Raw genomic sequence first — 24,128 nt, forward strand, 5'->3', positions numbered from 1 at the left:
CAACAAATGTGTTTGATTATCATTTATATGTTTGTTTCTAAAAAGGTTTCAACTTTATTTATACATTAATTAAATGCATTGCAAAAGAAAATCATCTTTTTTTCCCCAGAAGAATGCAAGCGCTGCTATAGTCCAAACATGTGAATTGTGTTTTGTTTTATATATGACTCTTTATAAACCTGTTAAAGAGGAAACAAGCAAATTATTTCTCCTTTCCATGTTACACATAAAATTAATGGATGAAAATAAAACAACAGTCCATGCAAGGAGTTTATTAATGAGCAATCTACTATAATGTACAAAGGAGTTTCCTCTCAAACATTTCATTCACATTCACCCAATACTTCAAAGACACAAGTACTGAAGTGCACAGTAAACACTCCCCTTTCTGTAAAATATTCAAAAATAGCTTGTTTTAAATTTAAATATTGTTCAAAGCTTTTTTTAGCAGGATAAAAATGTGCACAATGTAATATAATGAATATATTTTAATGTAGTACCAAATGCAATTGTATGCAAAACATTTTTCCTGACCCCAGTTTACATCTTTTATATCATGCAGAGAATGCAAATCAGTTCCAACTCAATACAAAATAATCATGTACAGTTTCTGTATGAAAATAGAAAAAGATATTAAATGCCATATACGTTATATGCAACAATATAATCATCTGTTTTGAAAAACAAAATAGTACAAAATGGTATAAACAATCAAGGACTACTTACAACAAAAATGTGATGCCAAGTTACAAAAAGTAAATGTGATTAATGCTGTCTTATTTTTCCCTATCCACTGACAACCGAACATATTTTTTCATGAATTCATGGTTTATTATAATTATGCTTATGGCAAATATCAATAGTAATATTACTATAACATTATGGTATTTGCACACTTTATCCACAACAATAACTATATTCAGAGTAAATGGAGGCAATGACTTTACTGGAGTTTTTGGCAGAGACCACTATTTCCGTTTTTTGGATGAGCTAATTAGTTTTTACTTAAATTAATTTTAGTGCACTTTGGACTGCATTTATGAAAAAAAAACATGTGATGGAAATATCATTGGGCAACTGTTGTCCACCTCAACTATGCAAGTACAGAGTCATAACAGAAAGTAACCAAGCAATTACAAGGGTAAACTAGTTAACAAGCACTACTTCTGGTAGGTATACTCACAATATGAGCTTTCAGAACTGAGATGGACTTAAGATTCAGAATACTTCATTTGTGCATAAAGAAACAATTTATGACATTTGTGCAACAAAAAGCACGCCACACGGCACAATAAAAGAATCATTCATTGCCAGAGTAATACAGGATAATAGACATTCAGATATGATATATCCATAATGATTGTAATCAAGCAAACAAACTCACAAGGTAAAATAAAATCCACTTTTTCAAATATATTTTCATCTGTACAGATTGTTGATAGCTTGATAAAAATAAATACATTTGTCTTCTTTTTTTTGATTGCATTTTGTGGTGAGATGATACATTGTCAGATTGCTACTCTGAAAAGCTCAAACTGCATATGAGAAAATGAAAACTCTTAAGTGCAGGGAGTAATTTTAAAACAATTACTACGGAAACTAAAATCACTGCAGTTAAGATTAAAGTTGCTGGAGACCAAGATTTTGTACAAAATATCTTTAAATCTTTGCCTCTCTTCACCTTTCTCCTTAGCTGCCTCTTTTGGGTAAAAGCATCCTATTCCATAATTTGCAACCAAAACAATTATAATTTTGTATTGCAGTTTTACCACAGTGGCATAGATGGTTTCTCCAACCTGTAAAACAAATTATCACTTTCCTTTTAACATTTCTTACAAAAATATTTTTCAGTGATTAAAAGCACAGTGTAATGTCACTGATTCAGCTGCTACCTCGCCAGTCCAGTTCATTGCTTTGTTACATCAAGGCCTCTCTCCTTTCTCTCATTGGTAATACTGCAGAAAATGAGAAGTGCACGCTTTTGTGTCTTTCTTGTTGCTGTTGGCACAATGACACTGTGTTCTGGGAAAGCCCAACAGAACTCCAGCATTTGCTGGTGCAGAGAAACTTTAGAAAATTATTAAGTCTTTACAGACTGATTTGTAGCTAGCTTGTGTAATATTTGAGCTTTACTTGATATACATTATACATTCATATCTCATTGATATACATCTTAGCTATTCCAGCCATCAACAGGTCATAGAAATTCCCAGAATTAATAGTATTAATAGGTGACATGGAGTCCATCTGCCTGCTTATAAACTTCTCTGACTATTTTTAATAAAATGAGTGGTTCTAGCCTACATCATTCTCAGTTTCAGATGAGTGTTTGTTTACAGGCTGTATTCCAGTAAAAGTCACTGGAATTGCTCTGACTGTGTCATAGTTCAGACTCTCTCCACATGACTGGGGTCATATCCATCTGAAAAAAAATACAAATTATATTAATCACTTTGACTCAAAACCATAGCATGACATTATATGTCTACTAGAAAAGAAGAGCAATATCTGTTTAGAGTAAATTTTTTGTTGTTGAAAAAAATCGTTTTTATAATATAATATAATATAATATAATATAATATAATATAATATAATATAATATAATATAATATAATAGTTTTGGTCCATTATCTATTCTTGCCTGATTTGTTATGGCAATGAGTATAAATCAGACCACGCTTCCCTCTTGTGGTGAAAAAACTCATTGCTCATTGCCCTCAAGTATTAAGACCAGTTGTTGTGGCTTGGCAACTCATAATGCTAGGGAAAAAATACCAGGGAAAAAAACAATTATTATTTCCACTGAAAGTTGATTGTCTGTCAAGTTGTTTTGTTGTATACCACACCATTAAAGTCAACATGAAATCAAAAAAGACCCTATTTACTTTGTTAGCGCATATTACTAGTCTTGTTATACACAGAAAAAATAGTTTGCCGTGGTAATCTTTAATCAAAATCTGAGAAGTTACTTCCGGTCTGGAATGGCGTTCCTTCTCTGATGACGGCTTGGATTGAAAACGCTTAGCCACTCCCCTCAAACCGTTAAGGTGCGTGCACACTACAAGCGACTTTGTCGCTGCAGGTCGCCAGTGGCTGGCGGTGAGGTCGCTAGTGGGCGTTCCCGCTACTGGTTGCCTAGTAATGTTTGTGAGTGACATTCACGGATGTTTCTCCATGTTGTAGACAACAAATCAGTTTTCTTGCCACTACAAACAAACATTTTGGAAGGAAAATTCGAAATATAAATGGAATCAGTTCATAACATGCATAATATTAAAGATGAACGAGAAAATGTGAGTGTTTTTTGCCATCGCGGCTATTTAACTGCAGCAAACGGGCAAATACTGGTCTATATGGGTCCACGAAACTAATCAGGCTCTGAGTCAGTACTGTGAATACCACTGTATGTACACGGAGATATATCACAACTTATAGGACAGTTTCTGACGGCTAAAATAAGCTTCTCGTTCAACTTGCCTCTGTCAGAGAGTGACGGATGATCACGCGCTCCACTGACTTCACTCCTATTGGTTGTCGCTCTCGAAAGTCGCTCTTCATTTGCATAAAGTTAAACACATCTCAACTTTGTCGCGTCGCCAGACACGCCCCATCAGGTCGCCAACGGCCGCGATCGCGCGTGTCGCCGGAAAACGCCCGCTCCCCATTGAAATGAATGGTAACGTGTCGCTTTGTCGCTTGTAGTGTGCACACACCTTTAGTCTGCTATGAGCGAGAGATGGAGAGGAGGAGCGCTAAAGTAAAACCCTGCCCTCTGTTCAATATTCCGTTTCACTTGGAAATACGTCACAACACTGGAGAAAAGTCGTTTGTAACTTCCGGTTCACGCAAACTTTAAAACATATTCCTTAAGGTGACTAATGGACTACACATTATAGACAACACACATAAAGCAAAACTGTGATATTGGAAGCAGACTGGTATGAAGTGATTAACTATTACAAACTAAACAACAGCTAAGCTGACTGTTTACAATATCTTTATCAGGAACTATTGGGAAGCTAAGATGTATCTACTCTTTAACGAAACTCAGAAAATCTTGTATATGTGATTAAAACATTTAATATAGCATTTGATTAACTTTTTTATTAACGTTATGAATGCTGAATTTAGTGTACTGACCTGAAATAAACAGCTTGTCATCATCCTCTATTGCAGACATTGTATTATCCATGCTGAATCCTTGTGGCAGAGTGATCTCTCGCTTTGCTACCATGCCACTACGGGGTAGTGGGATTGGACGTGCCATAGTCTTTGGTTGCTGTGTTGATCTGGCTTGTATCAGCTCTTCAGCTAACACTTCCTCCTGAACTTCTTCTTGCATATAACTTGTCATGTCTTTGTTTTCTACGACTGCATTCTCACCATATTGGTTCTCTTCCACTAATGTTTCATCCACCTTTGTTGATTCTTTTAGTTCTCCCTCTTCTTCCAAGTCTGTCTCTTTGGCCAAGGTGATCCTTGTGATAGTTGCAAGTAGACTCTCTAATGACTGAGAGCTTTCTTCTTTTGCATAGACATTGTACTCCAGGGATGCTTGATCATTTGTGAATGAGGGGGGCAGAGGAGATGAGCAATAAACCTGCAACTGGTCCTGTAGCTCTTCTGTTATCTCAGCATTAACTGTCTCCATGTTTCCCTTACCTACACTAAGAGTCAATTCCTCATCCTCGGCCAGTGGAAGCGACAAGCACAAGTTACTCGGGGGAAACTCTGGCAGCTCCAACACTGAGGAGACTCTCTGGCAGTGCTTCTCAGCAATAGGTAAATCTCCAGACTCCTCTCCTGGTCCTACCTCTGACACGTCTCCATGACTATCCATAGACCTATCTAGCACCTCCTCAAACTCTCTACTGGTATTCTGCATCTCCTCATTTAAGTGCATCTCTTTGGTTTGTGTTGCCAAAGCTGGAGCATCTGTGGTTATCAAATTACTTTCTACTGGTTTGCCATCAACCTGATCAACAACCAAGGCTTCAACTGGCACAGCAATGCCGAGAATCCTGGCAGCCCTTTGTTCAATGGATTCATTTTCAGGAATGCCTTTGGCACACTGGACTTCGTACAGATTACTAAGGTCTTCGGTCTGCATACTGTTGGCTTTCTCTTGACTCAAAAGAGTCTCAAGATGTTCATCTGCCAAGGTCTTTTCATTACTCCAGCTCATATAATCGGAATAAAAATGTTCGTCATCATCATCATCCTCAAAATTTGGCTTAAACCTACAATGAAGACTCTTGATCACATGGATGCGTGAGGGCCTCCCTGATCTAGTAACCTCTGTGCTTTCTCTCCCAGCTTCCCTTTTGAGGGCTTTGGAGTTGAAGGCATTATTATTGTTCAAGCTTTGAGTACCATCGGCAAACTCAGGGCTGTGCCTGCTTAGATCTCCGCTACTGTCTGATGATGTAATCTGCAAGGTCTCACACATCTCTGAGTTATCTGAAGGGCTAGTTAACATAGGTGACTCAGGACTCAGGCATGTGGGGGATCCAGAGGTCACAGTGTCTGGAATAGCAGTGTATACTGTTAAACCAACATCCTTAAGCATACACTCCTTTGGCACTGGGATATCCTGCCGATGCATCTCTGGATCCTCACTGTCCTCACTGTGCAGAATCTCATAGTTTACATAATTATCAGTTTTGGTGACAGGTATCTCTTGCGTATGGCTGTCCACCTTTGCCTTGGACAAAGAACTTTTTGTTCCTTTGTATTCTGGATGGCCTCTTTTCCCTGAATTGGACATTACATTTAAGTTATTGCTTTTGAGTTGCGTCTCTGTGACCTGCACTATATGTGACTGCTGAACAGTTTCTTTCTTCACGTGAACTGGAGTGGTTTCTTGTTTTGTATAGTTGACCTCTCTGCTTGTGTCACTCTGCTCCAAAATACTGTTCATTGCATCATCCAGCTCCTCTATATTCTGGTCAACATTTGGATACTTCCCAGTGTGATCCTGTATTTCCTTATTAAAAGACTCAAGCTCCCCAATAGCATCCCATTTTCGTCTGTTCACTGGCTTTAGCAAGAACTGTCCAAAAACTTCTTGACCATCTTCTGTTTGCTTGGTCTTTCTCAACAAAGGTTGACGGTCTGGAGATGGTGGAATTGATGCTGACTGGGGTAGAGTCGGGCTCCTTATACTTGAACTACTTCCAGTCCCAGTTCTGGAGAATGCACTGTTGCTGGAAGGATTGAGATCCTTTTGACCTATCATGGGATATCCGTAGTTGGCACTACAGTCGGTTCCATCATCTTTATCAGTGATTGCGTAACTGGAGGGATGGTCATTTGCTGGAGGATGGTTATTTCTGGAAACTTCCGGAGAGCCCGTCTGAGTTTCCTGGTTTCTGTACTGATCTCCAGGCCAGGATCCTGCATAGAACAATTCATTGTCTTGACTTGGATCAAGTGACCTAGTATCTACAATCTCTTTGCTTAAAGGGGAACTTTTAATTGACAGGGAGCTGCTGGACTGTATATGTGTCTCTTTGCTTGATGTTTTTATAAGGTTCTGGTTGTCATGCTGCACCACTGTGTTTTCTATTGAATTTTTTTTATTGTTATTTGGGTCAGATACACTTTTGTTTGCTTGCATACTAATAGGGACAGAAACCAGGCAAAACATTGTCTCTTTCAGCTTCTTCTTTGAATTTTTCTTGTTCTCAGCCACAGTTTTTGCCTCAAATTTCTTTACTTGTGTCACTGTCTCAATCAAACCCTGGTCTGAGTTGGAGATTTGTTGCATTGTCATCTGAATAGCAACTATATTGCCATGGGTAGCTGGGTGCCTGTTGCAGTTTTGGTCAGGTATTGTGTTTGAATTTTCTGTCTCCTTCAACACTTCCTTGTGCATACTGCCCTCATTAACAGAGTCACTAATATTGCTTTTACTTGGTTCAGTGCGGTCAAATGGTTTCTTTGTGAGAGAAAAGGCACTGTCATTAGACTTCTCAGATATGAGGTTGACCGGAATCTCATTTCTGATGTTTCTGATTTTGTCTGCATCCGTTAACGAGTTCCCATCTATCCCTGCTCCTGAAATGTGTCTCACACGGGGGTCATCAAAGGGAATGTACTGAACGTTACCCATCCGTTCTTCACTGTAGCCTGAATACGCCTGTCTCCTGCAGGGCATACTTCTTCTTCCATCTCTGTAATGGTCTGGCCAAGCCATCCCAGTTTGCCTGATAAACCATTCCTGCACTTCTGTCATGGCAGAGCCCTGCATAAATGGGTCACCTCTATACTGGTGGTTACCCATTGAAATAGGATAAGTTATGTGACCCCCTTTAACTACAGGCTGCCTCCTGTATGATGGAGGAGGGATATAACCAGGGGGCTCTACACCAGAACCGCCAAGTTCTTGTACAAAGTACTCTTGCCTTGAGAAGGGCAGTGGAGTTCTGTCTCTGGCACGAGGAACAAGCTCCCCTGTGAGCATCTCTGCGCTCCCACGCATCTGCTGGTGGACTTCGTAAGATGGAGGTCTGAGAGGTCGGCTAAATCTGGGTTTTGATAGTGGTGCGGACTGTGCACCTGATCGGTCAGTCCACCGTAGCCTGCTTTCTTTATCATTAAGATGCCGTCCATGAGGGTCTCGTGTATGGTGGCCATTTAACTTATAGCTCCCATATGAATCTTGTCCAGCAGTTGGTATGCTGAAGTACTGGTGGCTTTCAGATTGCAGAGCCATTCTGGGCAGTGACTGAGACTTGTTTTTGGTTCTGGGTGGAACGGCTCCTTCAGCAGTTCGTGGCCTACGTTGCTCCTGTGCCACCTCGTTTTCAGATGGATGACGGCTCATGCTGGTCATTGGACGCCACTCCTCTGTTCCCAAACTTTGGTACTTCCTTTCAGCAGCAATTCTCCACTGGTGGAGTGCCATCTCTCTCTCTCTGGCACGTGCGTTCTCTGCCCGCCGTTGTCTTTCACGGTTATGCTCCTCTGTGCTCAAGGCGGATTCTGGCCTGCGGTGCATGCCCTCTGGTTTGTTGGGAACCCCTCCTCCACTTCCACGTGGGTCCCTAAAGTCTGCATAATCCAAAAGCACACTAAAGTCCTGACCTCTTCTCCGCCAGTAGGACACATCCTGCTCAGATCTAGGCTGAGAATGTATTCCTCTGTGGGTCTCAAAAAACCTGCATTAAAAACACACAGATGGAATTAAATAAATAGAGGTCAGCTGTTATATTTGATAAGCCATACTTTGACAGGCAGTATTGATGAAGAGATTTAATGTACTTTTTCTAACTATAAATGTATATATTAAGAAATATTAATAACAACATATTGATTCATTATGTCAGTGGTTTTCAACTTTATGTCAGTGGTCCAGACACAAAAATGATTCATACAAATTATAAACTGACACTGAAATTGTTTCTAGTTATATACAGTATAACAACATACTTAAAGGTGAAGTAAGCGATTTCTGAGAAAAGCTATTGAAAGTGGATGGAACCGAGCACTACAACACACATGTAAGCCAATCAGCAGTAGGGGGCATATTCACTCATGATGGGAGGAGAAAGAGTGAGCAAGAGGAAGATTTGAAGAAAGACTGTAGAAAGAGAGATGACTAAGAGACAATACAAAAGAGAAAAGGTCAATGAAGTTTCACTGGAAAAAGAAGGATCAGAGCTTTAGGACCCGCGTGAATATTAGAAAAGCTTTCCAGCGCTGGAGAGACCTACACGGGAAGGCCTGGGTGCAGATTAGTGTGCGGATCGGGACGCATTTTTTTCATCAGCGCACACGGGACAACAAGCGCCCGTTAACATAGACGCTCACACATTATGCACGTGTTTCTTTGTCACAGCAACATAAACAAATTTCCGCACACAGGGAGACGGATGTTATGGTAATATTTTACATTTATTTTAATCACAAAAACGAACCTTTGCATCAAGTGAAACAGGCCAATTGGCTATACCAACATAATACGCTTTTTAAAATTTAAAATGTCCAATGCCTTATCGCGCTTATGTGACCGAGCCCGACCCGAATCCGAACATCATTTCTAAATATCTGTCCGAACCTCAGTTACCATCGGGTCCCGTCGGGTATCCATTCTCTAGTGCAGATGGATTGGCTGCGTTGTTTCTGCTCCATACATGAGTGGTTTTGCTATGTTTCATAGAACCAAGATATGCCGTTGTTGTGATGTTAGCTATAATAACAGGACAGTTTTGTGTATCATTGTTTGTCTGGAGCTGGTGTCTTGCTGACGACTAACAACAAAATCTTTATTCTTCCTTCTCGTTTGTTCCTCATATTTGCTTTATTTTTCTCAAAGCATTATTTTGCATTGCTTCAGCTATGACAGAGAGACACCCACTCTTGCATTGCGTGTTTGTGCATTTTGGGGGTGGAGCAATGAGCACTGTTGATTTCAAATATGATTTTCAAAAATGTTTCTCAGGACACATCTGTGTTCAAATCCCACTATGCCAGCACACAGGCAACATCACACTAACATTAAAAGAAGGAGGTGCATGCTGACAGTGATGTCAACAAAGCAGAGGACCTAAAAGGGCCCAATAAACTGGGAGGTTTTAAGGGTGCAAACACACCAAAATAAATTAGCATTTTATCTTAAGCAGAAACATGACTAACTTGTGTGGTGCAAAACGTTGAGTCAGCATTGAAGGTCTGTTCTCTCATCCAATATCTTGGCAGCAGAGAGCATATGATCTGCATGTTAAACAATTCTGACCTGCACTCATAGAAGGATAATCTAGCTTAGTAACAGTCACAGCAGTGGAGCTGTTTCCCTGAACTGCTGAGTCTCAAAACATGTGACATGCAATTACTTAAAAGTGCAGAGATGCTGCACTATAGCTTGATAGTATGCCAATAATTGTCAAAAGAGACATCTGTCTGTCTATGACATTTATGATATTGAAAATCTATGACACAAGGACTGACTAACTGGTGAATGTAAGAAAAAAATTACATTTTACAATAAAAAAAAAAGGAAAATTAGGCATTCTCATGTAATTTTTTTCTAAAGAAAATTAATCTCTGAAGCTGCTCTGCGACAATGCAGCAGGCAGAATTCAGTTATTCACATTTACATTCATCATGTTTAATTAATAATGCTGTTATATAAGAGATTGTTATAAGGAATGGAATATTGATCTGACTAAGGGCTCATGGGACATGTGGCTTTACTGCTGGCTCTGCTTGCAGAACTGAGCATGCTCAGTAGGGGGTGCTACCGTGCTACGGGCTTTCAGACAACATTGGTGTTTATTCCACTACAGTCCCGTGTGAAATGAGAGGAAATAAAAACCGCACTGCACTAAACATAGTTAATGAATTCATCTGCTTCAGGGGGAGTGAGGTAGGAGAGAGTGCAGGGAAATGAGTGAGACTGAGGAAACGGAGTACATCAAAATGTAGGAAGTACAAAGACGATGACGTGAGGATGAAAGAAAGTGCAAACAAAAAATAAGAAATGGAGGGAGAAAGGCGACAGGGGAGGAATTAAAAAAAGAAAAAAGGGAATACTGGGATCTGTCCTGGTGCAAAAGGGAAGTCCTTGACAGCTCCTACCTTTACGTAACACTCTTCATCATGCAAGACAGCTTAAACCTCAGATCAAAGGAACGAATGAAAAAGAAGGAAAGACAGCAGCAATACAGGAATGTTGGACAGAAGATGAAGAGGTCAAAAACAACTCATGAGCACAACTCACCCACTGTCCGTGGTCATGCTGTCTTCTGGCAAACGTCCATCTCCTAGGTTACCGTTGTCCACGTCTTGTGTCCTCTGCTTCCTGACCCTGTTTTCAGTGTCACCGGGGAATCCCCTGGCAGGAGCTTGCCTGATAACTCCACCGCTGTAAACATGGTCCCCCTCGTAGCCATTCACGCCGCTGTGTCCTTTCCGCTTCTCAGCGATTTCACACCGGCTGTCGCTTCGTGACGGCAGACATTTCTCATAGGTTGCAGGGTGGGGGGAAGACGACTGTGAGACGGGGACATTGTTGCTGTTCCTTTGTGGGACTTTGTATCCATGAGAGATGAGAAGGTCTTCCACGCTGTACATGGCTACGCGGTGTGTTTATGCTTTTAGTGGTGTGTGTGTGTGTGTGTGTGTGTGTCCGTGCGAGTGTCAGATGAATTCCACTCCTAGTCCAGATGAGGCAAGCTCATGAACAGCTGCACAGGAGAGGCCATCGCTGTGAAAGAAAACGGGACAGAGGGGAGGGAGAGAGAAAGAGAGCGAGAGAGAGAGAGAGAGAGAGAGAGACACAGATGAAGTTAAAATGATTATCTCTCACAGTCTTTTTCATAAGAGGATTGCTGCTCACAGCCAAAACAAAAAGGTCCTATCTTGCCACGAGAGAAACGATTCGTATTGCTGTCGGTCTGTCTATCCACTGACCCAGTCTTCTCTTCTCCCATCTGCCCCCTCTTCTCTTCTTTCCTCTGTTCTTTATCCAGAAGGAAAATCTCTCCAGAATGACTGACTATCTATTCTTAGAAACTTTATCTTACCTGGGTGTGGAAATAAATCTTGAGCCACAATACCGACTTTAGCAACCGAGTAGTTGTTATAAAGACTTTATAAGAGGACCTTTGTGTCAATTAATAATTTTAATAAGATGACAATTAGCAATCTCATCAATTGAAAATATAAACCTGAGCAAAATTGAAAATGTAATTATTTGAAGTAGCTTCAACGCAGTTTGTTTGGATATTTGAATCTGTGTGGATCTTTGAATAACAAGGATCAGAGGTGGAAAGTCCAGGGGTCAGAAAGTAAAAGTCCTGCCAGAGCCCGTCTACGGAGAGCCTGTTCACTCCCTATTAAGTCCTATTGTACCGAATTTTGGTTGTAGTTCCACCAGAGTTCCACTGGGGGCGATCGCCCTGGAGTGCAAAATGAATGGGAGTCTATGGGGCTAGACGGCAAAATTTGTCCCTTTCAGCCGATTGCCGTTGAGAAATCTCAGATTTGATTGTAGGTTTGGCAAGTTCAACATGGGTTATAGGTCGAAAATTGAATGAACGAGTACTTATGTCCTTTCGATTTCTTACAGGTTGAGTTGTTGTTGCCCATAATACGCTAGCATTCTGCTAATGAACGCTGATTGGTCAGTGAAGGACTGGTTACGACCAGAGATACCGCTTGATGGCATCGTGGTATCTGAAGCAGGAACAGAATATATTCTAGCAGAAACTCTTCTAGCACGTGTGTTTACCTGTGTCAGCTGTGTTGTCGATGCCTCGAGAGAAAAGAAAGTGCAGAGCGCGAAAGCACCACAGTGACTGAAGGATTGCCGTAAAGCAGAATCTCTGGTCGTACGATGTGTATGACGTCATTGACATTTTGAAAGACTTTTTAAAGCAAATAAGTGACTCTAAAAAATCTAACACCCAGCAATTTGCAATTTCTTTGCATCTCCTTTCGAATACAACATTCAAATTACTAGACAAAAAATTATATCTTGAGAAAAGTGGATTTTGAGGGGTATAGCTCCATAGACCTCCATTCATTCTGCACTCGTCCTGTGAGCGCCCTCATATGGAATCAGAGTGGAACTGCAACCAGTCAGAAGCCGGAAGTGTAGCGAGAGTGAACCTTCTCCCCTTATTAGACATTCTCTGGTCCTGCCATATGTTTATTCCACCCATGAACTCAGTCAGCTGATTTCACTAATTAGTACTATCTCCTGGCTGAAAAACTGTGCTAATTAGCAAATCCAGGTGATTGGAACAAAATACTGAGGAGGACTTTTACTTTCTGAACCTGGACTTTCCACCTCTGACAAGGATAAAAAAACCTGAAATCACTTACAATGGAAAGAACTTTGAAAGAAAGAATTTCCCTACGAGGAAAACGGTTTAATAAAACTATTAAATAATGTTTATATTGATTATGATATATTAATGAATATATAAAAATAAAAAATGCAAAAAGATAGAAAATATCAACTACATTATTTAAAACCCATATTACAATGATGGTAATTCAGATTGTGATGAAACCTAATCTCATGAGATCAGATTTACATGTGAACATGCAACAGATTAAAACAGTAGTAGGCTGACTGTTGTAGACAACAGGTAAGCAAACCAAAACCTGCCTTGAAAAGTCTGAGCAAGACTAAAAAAGGTTACCTAACCTGTCCTAAACACACACACGCGCGCGCGCGCACGCACACGCACACACGCACACACACACACACACACTCTCTCTCTCTCTCTCTCTCTCTCTCTCTCTCTCTCTCTCTCTCTCTCTCTCTCTCTCTCTCTCTCTCTCTCTCTGAGAGAGTAAGAGAAAACAAAATTGCCTGAAATCTCACCGCATTGTAAGTATTACAGTTATTTCATTGATCTGCTGAGGGTGAAGTCCAAATGGTAGCTTAGACTTCCACAATACCTGAATGTTCTCACAGCGTTGCATGCTGACTGATTCTGTAATCTATAAAGCAGAATCTTTTATGGAAAAATACATGATTAGGCCTAAAAAAAAAGGACAATTATCACCACAATCGATAAAAACACCCACAACCTTGCTATTATGAATTATGAATTATTATTATTAATTTCTACCATGTTATAATTTTACATGTTAGAAGAGATTTTACTGATGGCACTGAAACAGATAGGCATGTTTTCATACCACATTTTTCCAAAAGAAAATGTCTGTTTTGATTTAAATGATGTTTGTCAGAAGTTGAAGGAAGCAGTTAGCAGAGGTATGACTTTCACATTTTCACACTTTCCAACCCAGATACTCCAGACTGATCCACATTCGCCATTAAAGGCCCTTAGAGAGAACTGCCTTTCACAGCATCATCTAGCACACACAGAGGTCAAAAGAGGCAATAATAAATAAAAAAATACACGGAGGAAGAGTTTCCATCTTTACTGCCACATGGAAAATTCTTAACACTAGTCATGTCTTTCAGAAACATTTTGTCTTTCAGCGCACACACACACGCGCGCGCGCACACACACACACACACAGTACTTCCAGTAGTTTGTTATTATTCAATTACTTTTTTAAAAATATATATGTTATAGAGCTTTCAAAAATAACAAATCCTAGCCTATAAAATATTTTAGGGCTAAGGATAGGCTATGCGCGCGCGCGTGTGTAAACACGCACGCACGCATACACACGCACACACAGTAAGTCACTAATCAAATAATGCCTACGTTTGTGGCACTGATCATGTGAAATCCTTTGAACAATCGCTCAGATGTTATTCAATTGAAGCAAAAGATGCTCTTTGGGTAACTCTCAAAAAATGCGGGATAAAACGATCGGTTTTACACAAACTTCTGTGGTTTATCAGCTGGTAAGCTGCTGTCTTTAAAGTCCCCATAAAATCTAAATTCTTATTTAAATATTTATAAATAATTTATCTATGAACATCATTATTTTTTCATCCATGCACCATATTAATCTTTCATTAAAAACATTAACTTTCCCTCCCCCTCGATGACATCTCTTCTCTGATGACGCGTGCACCGGATTGAGAGGAGGGCAATAATCCCTCCCCTCCAGCAACCTGTCACTCACACATGACATCACAGCAATTAGCAAACGACAACAACCCAATCAATTCCAGATGGACAAAATCATGTCACGCAGTAAAAAAAAATATCGTTCGAGATGAAGCGTTTCACTCGGATTTACGTCACAATAGGAAAGAAAAGACCCAACATATCTATGTTGTCATCCCATTGCAACACAATAAATTCAAAAGCATAAATTTTCCAACAGCAAAAGTGGAAACAATTCAAGCCAAGTCCATGGAGACTCTAAATAGCATAGAAATGTCTGCCTGCTTCAGAGCACAGCTGACGTTTTCTCAATGACAAACTGCCTCTTATGCATGAGTAAATTCATAAAATTGCAGATACGTGATCTAGACTACATTGCTTTTTTTTATTAATGACCTGCTTTTATGGCTAACACATGTCACAAGCTAAAAATGAACAAAAGCACAGACAGACCAGTGATGTCATGAGGCTGCTCTGAGCCAAAACGCCACAATAGCAGTGAATCATTTAATTCCACGCAGATATTGAGAACTTTAGATTTCTTTTTCCAGCAAGAAATGCTGAAGACCACCTCTTTGTGTCACACGCTTCGTGTAAAATCCCTTATTTGCAGCTAAATGCTAAAGGTAAAACCCATATAGGTGGCCTCTTACCTCAAGAGCAAACTGAACCCTTTTCCTCTATAGACTGCAAGGTTTGCCTGTGGAGCCAGCACTGCCTTCCCTCATAAATGAATCACACATTTTTAGGTCTGGCCTGCCTCACACCCCCCTCACCAGCAGTCCTGCAGAGCCCAGAGCTGCCGCCATGACAGTTTGGTGTCAACTCTTTATTCTTAGACTTAGTCAGATTTGCGGTATGTGTTTGTGAAAGAAAAAAAGACCAAAATAGAAAGCCCAAAAACAAAAAAACAAAATCAAAGTACATTTTCACTCAGAATCGGACAATGTACTGATTTTTTGCTAAACTTTTTTATTAAAGTTATTATGCAAACGTGTGATTAAAAGTGTAGCCTACAGGAAGCTCCATTGACTGGGAATTGAGTAAAAAAAAAAAAATGGACTTGGATGTCAGACGAAAAAGAAAGTCAGAGGTGGATCAAAGACGATATTTTGTATTCTTTGCAAATACATAAATCAATGAATCGTGCACATTAAGACCAGGAACGTGTATTAGAGAGTAAATAAGGTCCATTTTAATTTCATGTTAACTTCCCGTCTCTGGAGTGACAGAACAACTGCGATGAAGCTCATGATGAACGACCTCATCAAACTAATGTCTCCTCACAGATTGCCATAAACACGAACGTAATGGCCAACGCAGTATTAAGCCTGAGAGCACAGCCACTGTACCATGACACAGCATCATCTCATTCACTGAGTCAAATGTAAACAGGGATTCTGAGTGTCTATGGTTAACCAAAATAATGTTTTATAACAAACAATACAATGTCCACCCTGTCCTATAAAAAGTCCTTTCAGTGCCTCACCCCTTCATTGTTCAGTCCATCCACAAGGAACTCCTACACTGTCCCTTAACAGGCACATGTTCACACTCGCACAACAGGCGCTTCATCGTAAACACTGTGACATCATCACTGTTGACCTCTTCTTCCTGAGGATGTGTGGACATTTCAAGAGACAGGGGCAGATGCCTCTAATAAGCCTGTGCTGGTCTTTAACATTTACATTTAGTAATTTAATAGATGCTTCATATAATTCATAGAGTGGTAGACATACACTACCATTCAAAAGTTTTATTTTTTAGAAAGTTATTAATACTTTTGCTCAGCAAGAATGCATTAAAGTGACAGTAAATACTTTTACATTGTTATAAAAACAAATAGTGCTGTATTAATTGCGATTAATCACATCTAACATAAAAGTTTATGTTTATATAATATGTGTGCGTATATATTATATGTATATTTATATACACATATATATTGTATATATATATATATATATATGTACAATATATATTGTATATACAATATATGTGTGTGTATAAATATACATAGGCTACATACATTATATATGCATACATAAATGGGTGTGTACACACACACATAACTTAGCCTATATAAATATAATAATATAAACACACACATATTATATAAACAAAAACTTTTATGATAGATGCGATTGATCGATTTGACAGGACTAATTTAAAATAAATGCTGTTCTTTTGAAAAAGGTATATTCATCACAGTTTCCACAAAAATATTAGGTGGCATAACTGTTTTCAACAATGATAACAAATAGAGATGTTTCTTGAGCACCAATTCAGCATATTAGAATGATTTCTGAAGGATCATGTGACACTGAAGACTGGAGTAATGATGCTGAAAATTCAGCTTTGCATCAATTAGCCTACATCATAATTAGAGAAAACAGTTATTTTAAATTATTACGATATTTTAGAATATTACTGTTTATTTACTGCATTTTGACATAAGAGACATATTTCTGAAACATTAAAAAACTGGGTGAACCAGAGCAGTACAAAAGCTAATGCAAAAGAGAATAATGGAGGAAGTGAAGAAAGATTTATTTAATGTAGTGCTCGCTGATGATGTCTATGACTTCAGGTTCCTTTTTTAAAGTATGTGATGGTCATAGTTGCCGCCAAATTATTTATGGCTCTATTCTCTTAGTGACAGACCAAAGCTTCAGCTTTTGAGGGGGGACGGGGGACGGGACGGGACATTAAACAGCTCTTGTTTTGTTTGAGCTGTGGTCATGGAGCCATTTTGCTTTCTTTGAAAAGCGGGGTTTCAAACAATAGCCTACAAGTATGGTGTCACTGGCAGCACTAAAGAAATGTTTTCAAAGTCTGGTAATTCAATTGGCAGGAGGACCAGCGGATCATCAAAGTAGGAAGTAATGCTTTTCCAGGCTGGAACTAACCACAGCTGAACAGAGTCAAACCTACAGTACAACTCAGTTCTCCATGTTCTCCTACAACCCTGAAAAATACTACATTTAGAGTTTACCAATAGACAACGTTACAATAGACTAAGATAGATCTAGATCTGCATGCCATCTTTATAAAATGTGTTCCAACAGATTTAAAAAGTTCCTAAATAAATTAGATTTTTGAGCCAAGCTGGGTTTATTTACTCATTTATAAACCTAACTAAACATTTAAAAGCATAAAGTGGCATTTCTCTCCTCGCAGTCCTGAAATGTGTTGGCTCAAAATGAGGTTTTTGTATCAATGCTTGAACATACTGTCAAGGTCAACCGCTGCTCTGTCTTGTGCTATTAATGTGGCAATTTAAACTGAACAGAATGGTCAGCACTTGAATGAAACAAATCGAAATTTATATGTCTATTAAAATATATGCCTGTGACTGTCACTAATGGGTGACATTTTTCAATGTCATTCGTGATTTGTACGCCCAATCTTCTTGTTTATGACAGGAAGCACAAAGGCCTTGAGAAAGATGATCCAAAATCCACAAGAATATATAACAACAACCTAATCGTGAGGGGGGAAACGGTTATGTTAGGCCTTGTATAAGGTTCAATGATTTGACCAAGGACGTCTACAAAAGCATGCTTATAAAAAGCAACAATCAAACAACACAGAGTACGACTTATTCACGGTCTTAACACTGACGATAAGTATGACTTATTCACAACAGGGTTTCTAATGAACTAACCCGCATGGCTGTACATAATTCGAGTGAGGAGACTTGACTTGCAGAGAGATGACAGTGACAAGGTTTATCAGTTAAAAACACTCTGATCAAAGGACTGGCATACACAGGCATTCTGCTAATTACGCTCTTATCCTGTCAAAGAATATGATCTCAAATGAAGGGGAAGAAGCTTAGAGACGTTTCAAAAAAAACACCACAGTGTTAAACAGCACAGACAGGAAAACTTGGTGACTATAGACCAACTGCGATAGCAAATAAAAGCCTACAATTTAGCATTAACAAATAAACGGTAAAGAAATGACACTTCAAACTGAATAGGCCACCTAATACCAGTACTACACAGTGCTATACTTCTGCTCATACCCTTTAAACCTTGAAGAGTGAAGAAGGTTGCGGTTATAATCAGAGGAAAAAAGCTGACCAGTGATCCTTATCGGTTTCTATTCCTCCCCTGAGCTTAATCATCTCAGGCTAATGTATTTGACCAGAGGAATCCATACAGGAGCATTGGAAAGTTCAGTGGTCCATCTGTTTTCCATATGAGTTTAAGGCCTCTAATCTAATGTATGACATCATCATATGCAAGAGCTATTACCAATCCTTTACCCTGGATCTCTTTTAATTACCATTAGGCCGCTATTTCATTGCCCAGTTTCATCTGCAGATGGTTGCACTTAGCTTGTTAAATGTTTATCACAACCAAAATGCTTCTGATCTTAAAGCAGTTACATTGTTGATCCACCAGCTTTCATATGCAATATATAAGGAATTTGTGGGGGGGGGAAGCTTGCCTTTTACATATTATTGCACCCTAATGTCGACCAATATGCAACTCACACTATTGTAATTAGTTTAGTATACTATCAAACTTGTGTTTTTGATACTGTTCTGAGGTGAAGTTTCTAAAAACAAAACAAAAAAACATTTGATTTAATATTATACAAATCTAAAAACTGTAATCCAAGTTTAAAAATTTTAAAAGCAGTGTCAGAATTTTGGAATTTCAAATCTCCTCTCCTGTTCTCTTTCTGTTTTCTTTTCCAATACAGACCAGAATTGAAAACAAACTGATACTTTGGTGTTATCTTATATTATTCTTTGAGCAATGGCCATTCGATTACAACGATTACGTTCATGATCTGAATGAAGACCTGTGCAATGATTTGACCTATGCTACTAAAAAAAAAGGGAGATTGTGAGAACATTCTCGTTTTTTGAATGAGGCAACTCTATTCATTAATCTCTATTATGGATTAGGTCTTGTCATGTTTACAAATGAACACACCACTGTAAAGTGCCTAAAATTCCACTGAAATCTAATACATCTGAATGATTAACTGAGCGGTTTTTAAAATTAGGAAATAATTATGTCATCAGTCTGTTTAGTAATGAACAGCCCTCGCCACTTAAATGTGACCAACTGCATGTGTGCATCAGCGGTATCAGCACATTTCCAGGAAACAGACTCCAGCCTTTTCTCCACGTACCGCTAGATAAGTGATGCTCTGATTCAGCTCTCTTCCTCTTCTGTCTTTCCATTGCCCTCCCTTTACTTTAGACCTAAGGAATACTTAAGTAGACTATACTTTGGATGTAGCCTACATGTTCTTCAGTGTCACTTGATGAAGATAAAGTTCTGTGAAAGAAAAAAGCACATCTTGAGGTCAACCAATATGGATTTTTATGGATAACTATAAAGTGATATTGTCTAAATACATTTAATTACAATAACTGCCTTCAAAATAGGCCTGATTTAATAGGCCTAGCTATTTTTAATGTTTTTAAAAAGAAGTCTCTTGAAGTCTCTCAGAAAAAAAATAATATTGTGAAATATTATTACAATTTTAATATACTTTAAAATATAATTTATTTCTGTGATGCAAAACTGAATTTTCAGCATCATTACTCCAGTCTTCAGTGTCACATGATCCTTCAGAAATCATTTTAATATGCTGATTTAATACTCCATCAATGTTGGAAACAGTGCTTAATAATTTTTTTGGAACCTGTGATACTTTTTTTTAGGATTCATTGATGAATACAAAGTTAAAAAGAACAGCACATATTTCTAACCATATAAATCTTTTTTTATTCATCAAAGAATCCTGAAAAAAATCAAAGGTTATACAAAAATATTAAGCAGCAATATTAAGTTCTCAACATTGATAATAAATCATCAGAATTTTAGAATGTTTTCTGAAGGATCATGTGACACTGAAGACCGGAGTAATGATGCTGAAAATTAAGCTTTGCATCACAGAAATAAAATATATTTCAAAGTATATTAAAATAGAACATATAAATATTTTAAACTGTAATAACATTTCACAATATTATGTTTTTTTCTGTATTTTTTTAATCAAATAAATGCTGGCTTGAAGAGACTTCTTTCAAAAACATAATGTTTACATAACGTAATGTTTATATAATATAAACATGGTGAAAAATATCTATTTCCGTATATAAATCCTATAGCGATAGACCAATATATTTTGTTATATTTCGCCAATATATCTTTCCCTCACATTAGACCTTTGTTTGATCATTTTGGCATCAACTTGACCTATTCACATATTATTGTGATCAACCATTTGTTTTGTTTCTTCACCTTTTACAACAGCTTCCAACATGCGAAGCTTTATAACAAATGGCCCACATTCTTGCTTTTGAAAACAAAGATCTGTAAACCACATGAAGACAGATATGCTAGGTCCTTTCCAACAGCCTCTAAACAGGACCTTGGCAATCAAAAGACCTGTTGTTTGTACCAATACCACTCTGATCACAAAACATCCCTTCACATAGATAAGGGCTCATTCTGAACCAGACTCCTCTGCGCTGCTGGCATCTAAGTCAAGGTCAACCAAAAGCAGCCCTTCTTTTGAACAGTAGCTTCCCAACTGAGTGGAGTTACCATCCGGCGCAGAGTTGTTGACCTCGCACCTCACTGTTTGCATCCCGCGAACTGACACAGGTCGCTTCCTCTGCACGTGAGACACATGCCCTTTGAGGTTTTTCACTATAACCAGCCAGTGTCAACACAACAGGAGGCTGTATGTCTGAACAGTTTAACAACAACTGCTGACACAACCAATAGAAGCTGCCTGATCTCCATTCACAGGTATAATACGGGAATAGACTATTATCGGTTTCAGAGAGGTCGACTTTTTTTGGGTCCCCAGTCAACTTGGTCATTTTTTTATTTTGTGTAATAAAGTGTCAAATAATAAAGGGCTGTTCACACCCAAGAAGGATCATAACTATAACGATAAATGTAAAAATCATTCTTAATTTACAAGAATAGCAGAGTCCACGCAACAACTATAACGATAATGGTACAGAAAGATGATCAGATTAATTAGAATCAGATTCACAATGATTTTTTTCCAGCTGGACATTGGCAGCCAATAAGAATCCATCCTGATTTAAAGAGCTCATTTAAATCAGCAGATGACAGAACTGAAGCGCGTGCTTAAAATAACAGAACCATATGGTGTGTTGATGTGGACGATAGTTCCGACCAATGTTGTTATGGTTATCAACGCGATTTGCGAGCACATTTTAAAGGCCAGGTGGGAATTCACTAACTTATATGGGCCTTACCAAACTCATATGGTTATTAACATTTTTGAAAACACATTTAAAACACAGCCTGTTAATATGTGCGACATAGGCTAATTAGGGGGTTAAACAACACCCCCTGGCCCAATTTGATTTTTTAATGTTGTAGGATAGGCTATGTGCGAGTGACACCAAAATTATGGCGTCGCGTGTATAACATGATGCATGTTGTTTAACATTAAAAAAGAAAGAGTTGTTGTTAGCTGTAACACTTTTGAAATAGGATACAGAAAATCCGTCTGCACATAACTTGACATCAAAGTTATAATGGCATGCTACGTGAAGCCCATTTCTCCTCTGCACTAATGTAGGCTACACAATCTGCTCACTTCACCCTTTACCTCTCTAATGTAGCCTATCCTAACACACATCTTGCGCACTGCGCCCGACCCCTAAGCACACAATTTACAGACAAGCAGCAAGCTGGACGTCTGCCTTCTGGACTATTTTTTTTTCCACAGCGGCGGAAAGCAACAAATTAGCTGATAATCATCAATGCAATTCATCTCAGTCTACAATATAATTCCAGCCGTGTTTGTGGTCATAATTCTGTGTGATAGATGCAGGGACATTAGCCTATACGGGACGCATGAGACCGTTATCTCACAAGTTCATCCCTCAGACGCTTCATTCCCTGCGTTTATTGAACGGCCCGGGTCAGTGTTACTAACGTCAGCAACTGAAATCGCGTTTAATTCGGCAAGGTCTACAAGAAAGCCTCGTAAATAAGCCCATTTTCGAATATGTTAATCAATTCAGAAAAACGGAACGTCCACGTACCTGAGATGTGCTCTTTTCGAGGACCGCGTTTAGTTCCTGATGTAGTGTGCTGAATCCGCTCTGTGTTGAGCTGAGCATATCTGAGGGAAAGGTTGTGCAGAGGAGAGGGAGAGAATTGAGCTCAAATGTGTCTTGTGTGGGTCGGCTGGCGAGGGGAATGGTTCCTCCCAGCGTGTGGGTAAACTTTTACTGGCGACTGAAACATACCCCACCCTCCCCATCCCATTCCACTATTCCACAAACCCAGACTGAGGCTTATTCATGCTGGACATGATAACTGCAACTGTTGATTAATGATGAATAATGCATTGTCTAACAAACATTGTAAATCAAAAAAAAAAAAAAAAAAAAACTTAAACCAGCTTAAGTTTTTTTTTTCTGGTTTGATCTCTGTCTGTCCCAGCTGGGCAACCAGACTAACCTGGGAGTCAGAGAAGACCAGCTTAAGAAGAGTTTTTAGGAGATACACTTTGAAATAATAATGTTTTACCAATTATTTTCTTTATGGTACTATTTTTTTGTAGAGTCACCATGAAATCCAAATAGGCAGTTATTGTTATGGGATATTTAAGTATTTATTATAATGATTTAAGCACATAATGTAAAAAAAAAAAAAAATCGTAATTTCTAATAATAATAAAAATTCCCCTATCACAACAACATCTCTTCTCTGATAAGGTGTTTACTGGCATGAGGGCGGGACAACCTGTCACTCACATGACATCACAGCAATAGGAAACCACAACGATCCAACCATCCAATCAATTCCCAATCAACAAAATCAAGTCCCGCCCTACATATACAGGATATGCAGTACATTAGAAAGAAAAGACTATCACAACATTTCATGGTTCAATAAAAATATGTAAAAAAAAATCTGCATGCTTTTACTTGATTTTGTACAAAATAATAATACAAGTGCTTCATCTTTGCTTTAATTCATTTAAATAAAAAGTGAATTCATAATGCAGTAACTAAGATACTTTATTGTCATTGTACAAGTACAACGAAAAGCAAAAATAAAATGTGCATTTATTCATTTTATTTAATTTGACTAGCATTTAATCCATCTTATTTTAATAGTTAATCAACAAAGCATAATAATTTTATATCAGAAATGACAAAAAATACATGTCTGAAACAGTATTGCAAAAAATAGTGAGTTCATATTACAGTAGTGTCAATATATTGTTTACCATATATATATTTACAAAGTGTGTGTAAGCATTTGCAATTAATTAACATATAGTAGAAGGATAGACTGCCAAAGAGAGGCACCAATCAATGACTATTTTAAATGAGTTCCATCAGAGAGGTCAAAAAGGTGAATATCAGATTGAAGGATGTATCAAATCACTGTTTACAGTGTCCCATGTGTAAAACAAAAATCTTACCATGTGGAAGCTGGTAAATTACTGTAATTCGCCCTTGAATTTGAAAAGGTCAACAGCAGTATTAGTTCAGCTTTAAATGAACAGCACTTTAGTAATCCTTAAATAGCATTACTGTAA

General features: G+C 38.5%; 1 protein-coding gene across 2 annotated transcripts; it reads right to left on the minus strand.

Annotated features, from left to right (window-relative positions):
• Positions 1 to 252: 252 nt before the first annotated feature.
• jcada (junctional cadherin 5 associated a) lies at positions 253 to 22,793 on the minus strand. Of its 2 annotated transcripts, none has more exons than XM_079595701.1 (4): positions 22,618 to 22,793; positions 10,724 to 11,209; positions 4,141 to 8,162; positions 253 to 2,422 (listed from the first exon to the last, which is right to left on the minus strand). In XM_079595701.1, the coding sequence occupies exons 2-4, from the start codon at positions 11,074 to 11,076 to the stop codon at positions 2,388 to 2,390; spliced, it is 4,410 nt and encodes a 1,469-aa protein (XP_079451827.1). In that variant the 5' UTR covers positions 11,077 to 11,209; positions 22,618 to 22,793; the 3' UTR covers positions 253 to 2,387. The 2 variants fall into 2 exon arrangements, with proteins under 2 accessions (XP_079451827.1, XP_079451828.1); XM_079595702.1 differs by lacking the exon at positions 22,618 to 22,793 and adding an exon at positions 19,704 to 19,852 and having other exon boundaries at positions 257 to 2,422.
• Between the last annotated feature and the right edge of the window lie 1,335 nt (positions 22,794 to 24,128).

Source organism: Phoxinus phoxinus (assembly GCF_949152265.1).
Source record: "Phoxinus phoxinus genome assembly, chromosome: 21".
NCBI lineage: Eukaryota > Metazoa > Chordata > Actinopteri > Cypriniformes > Leuciscidae > Phoxinus > Phoxinus phoxinus.

Excerpts from the sequence above, each read along its gene's own strand:
- jcada (XM_079595701.1), bottom strand. The coding sequence starts at position 11,076 with ATGTACAGCGTGGAAGACCTTCTCATCTCTCATGGATACAAAGTCCCA. Across the intron at positions 8,163-10,723 it reads AGCATGACCACGGACAGTGG|GTTTTTTGAGACCCACAGAG; the intron begins GTGAGTTGTGCT and ends TTTTTAATGCAG. Across the intron at positions 2,423-4,140 it reads TGACAAGCTGTTTATTTCAG|ATGGATATGACCCCAGTCAT; the intron begins GTCAGTACACTA and ends ATTTTTTTTCAG.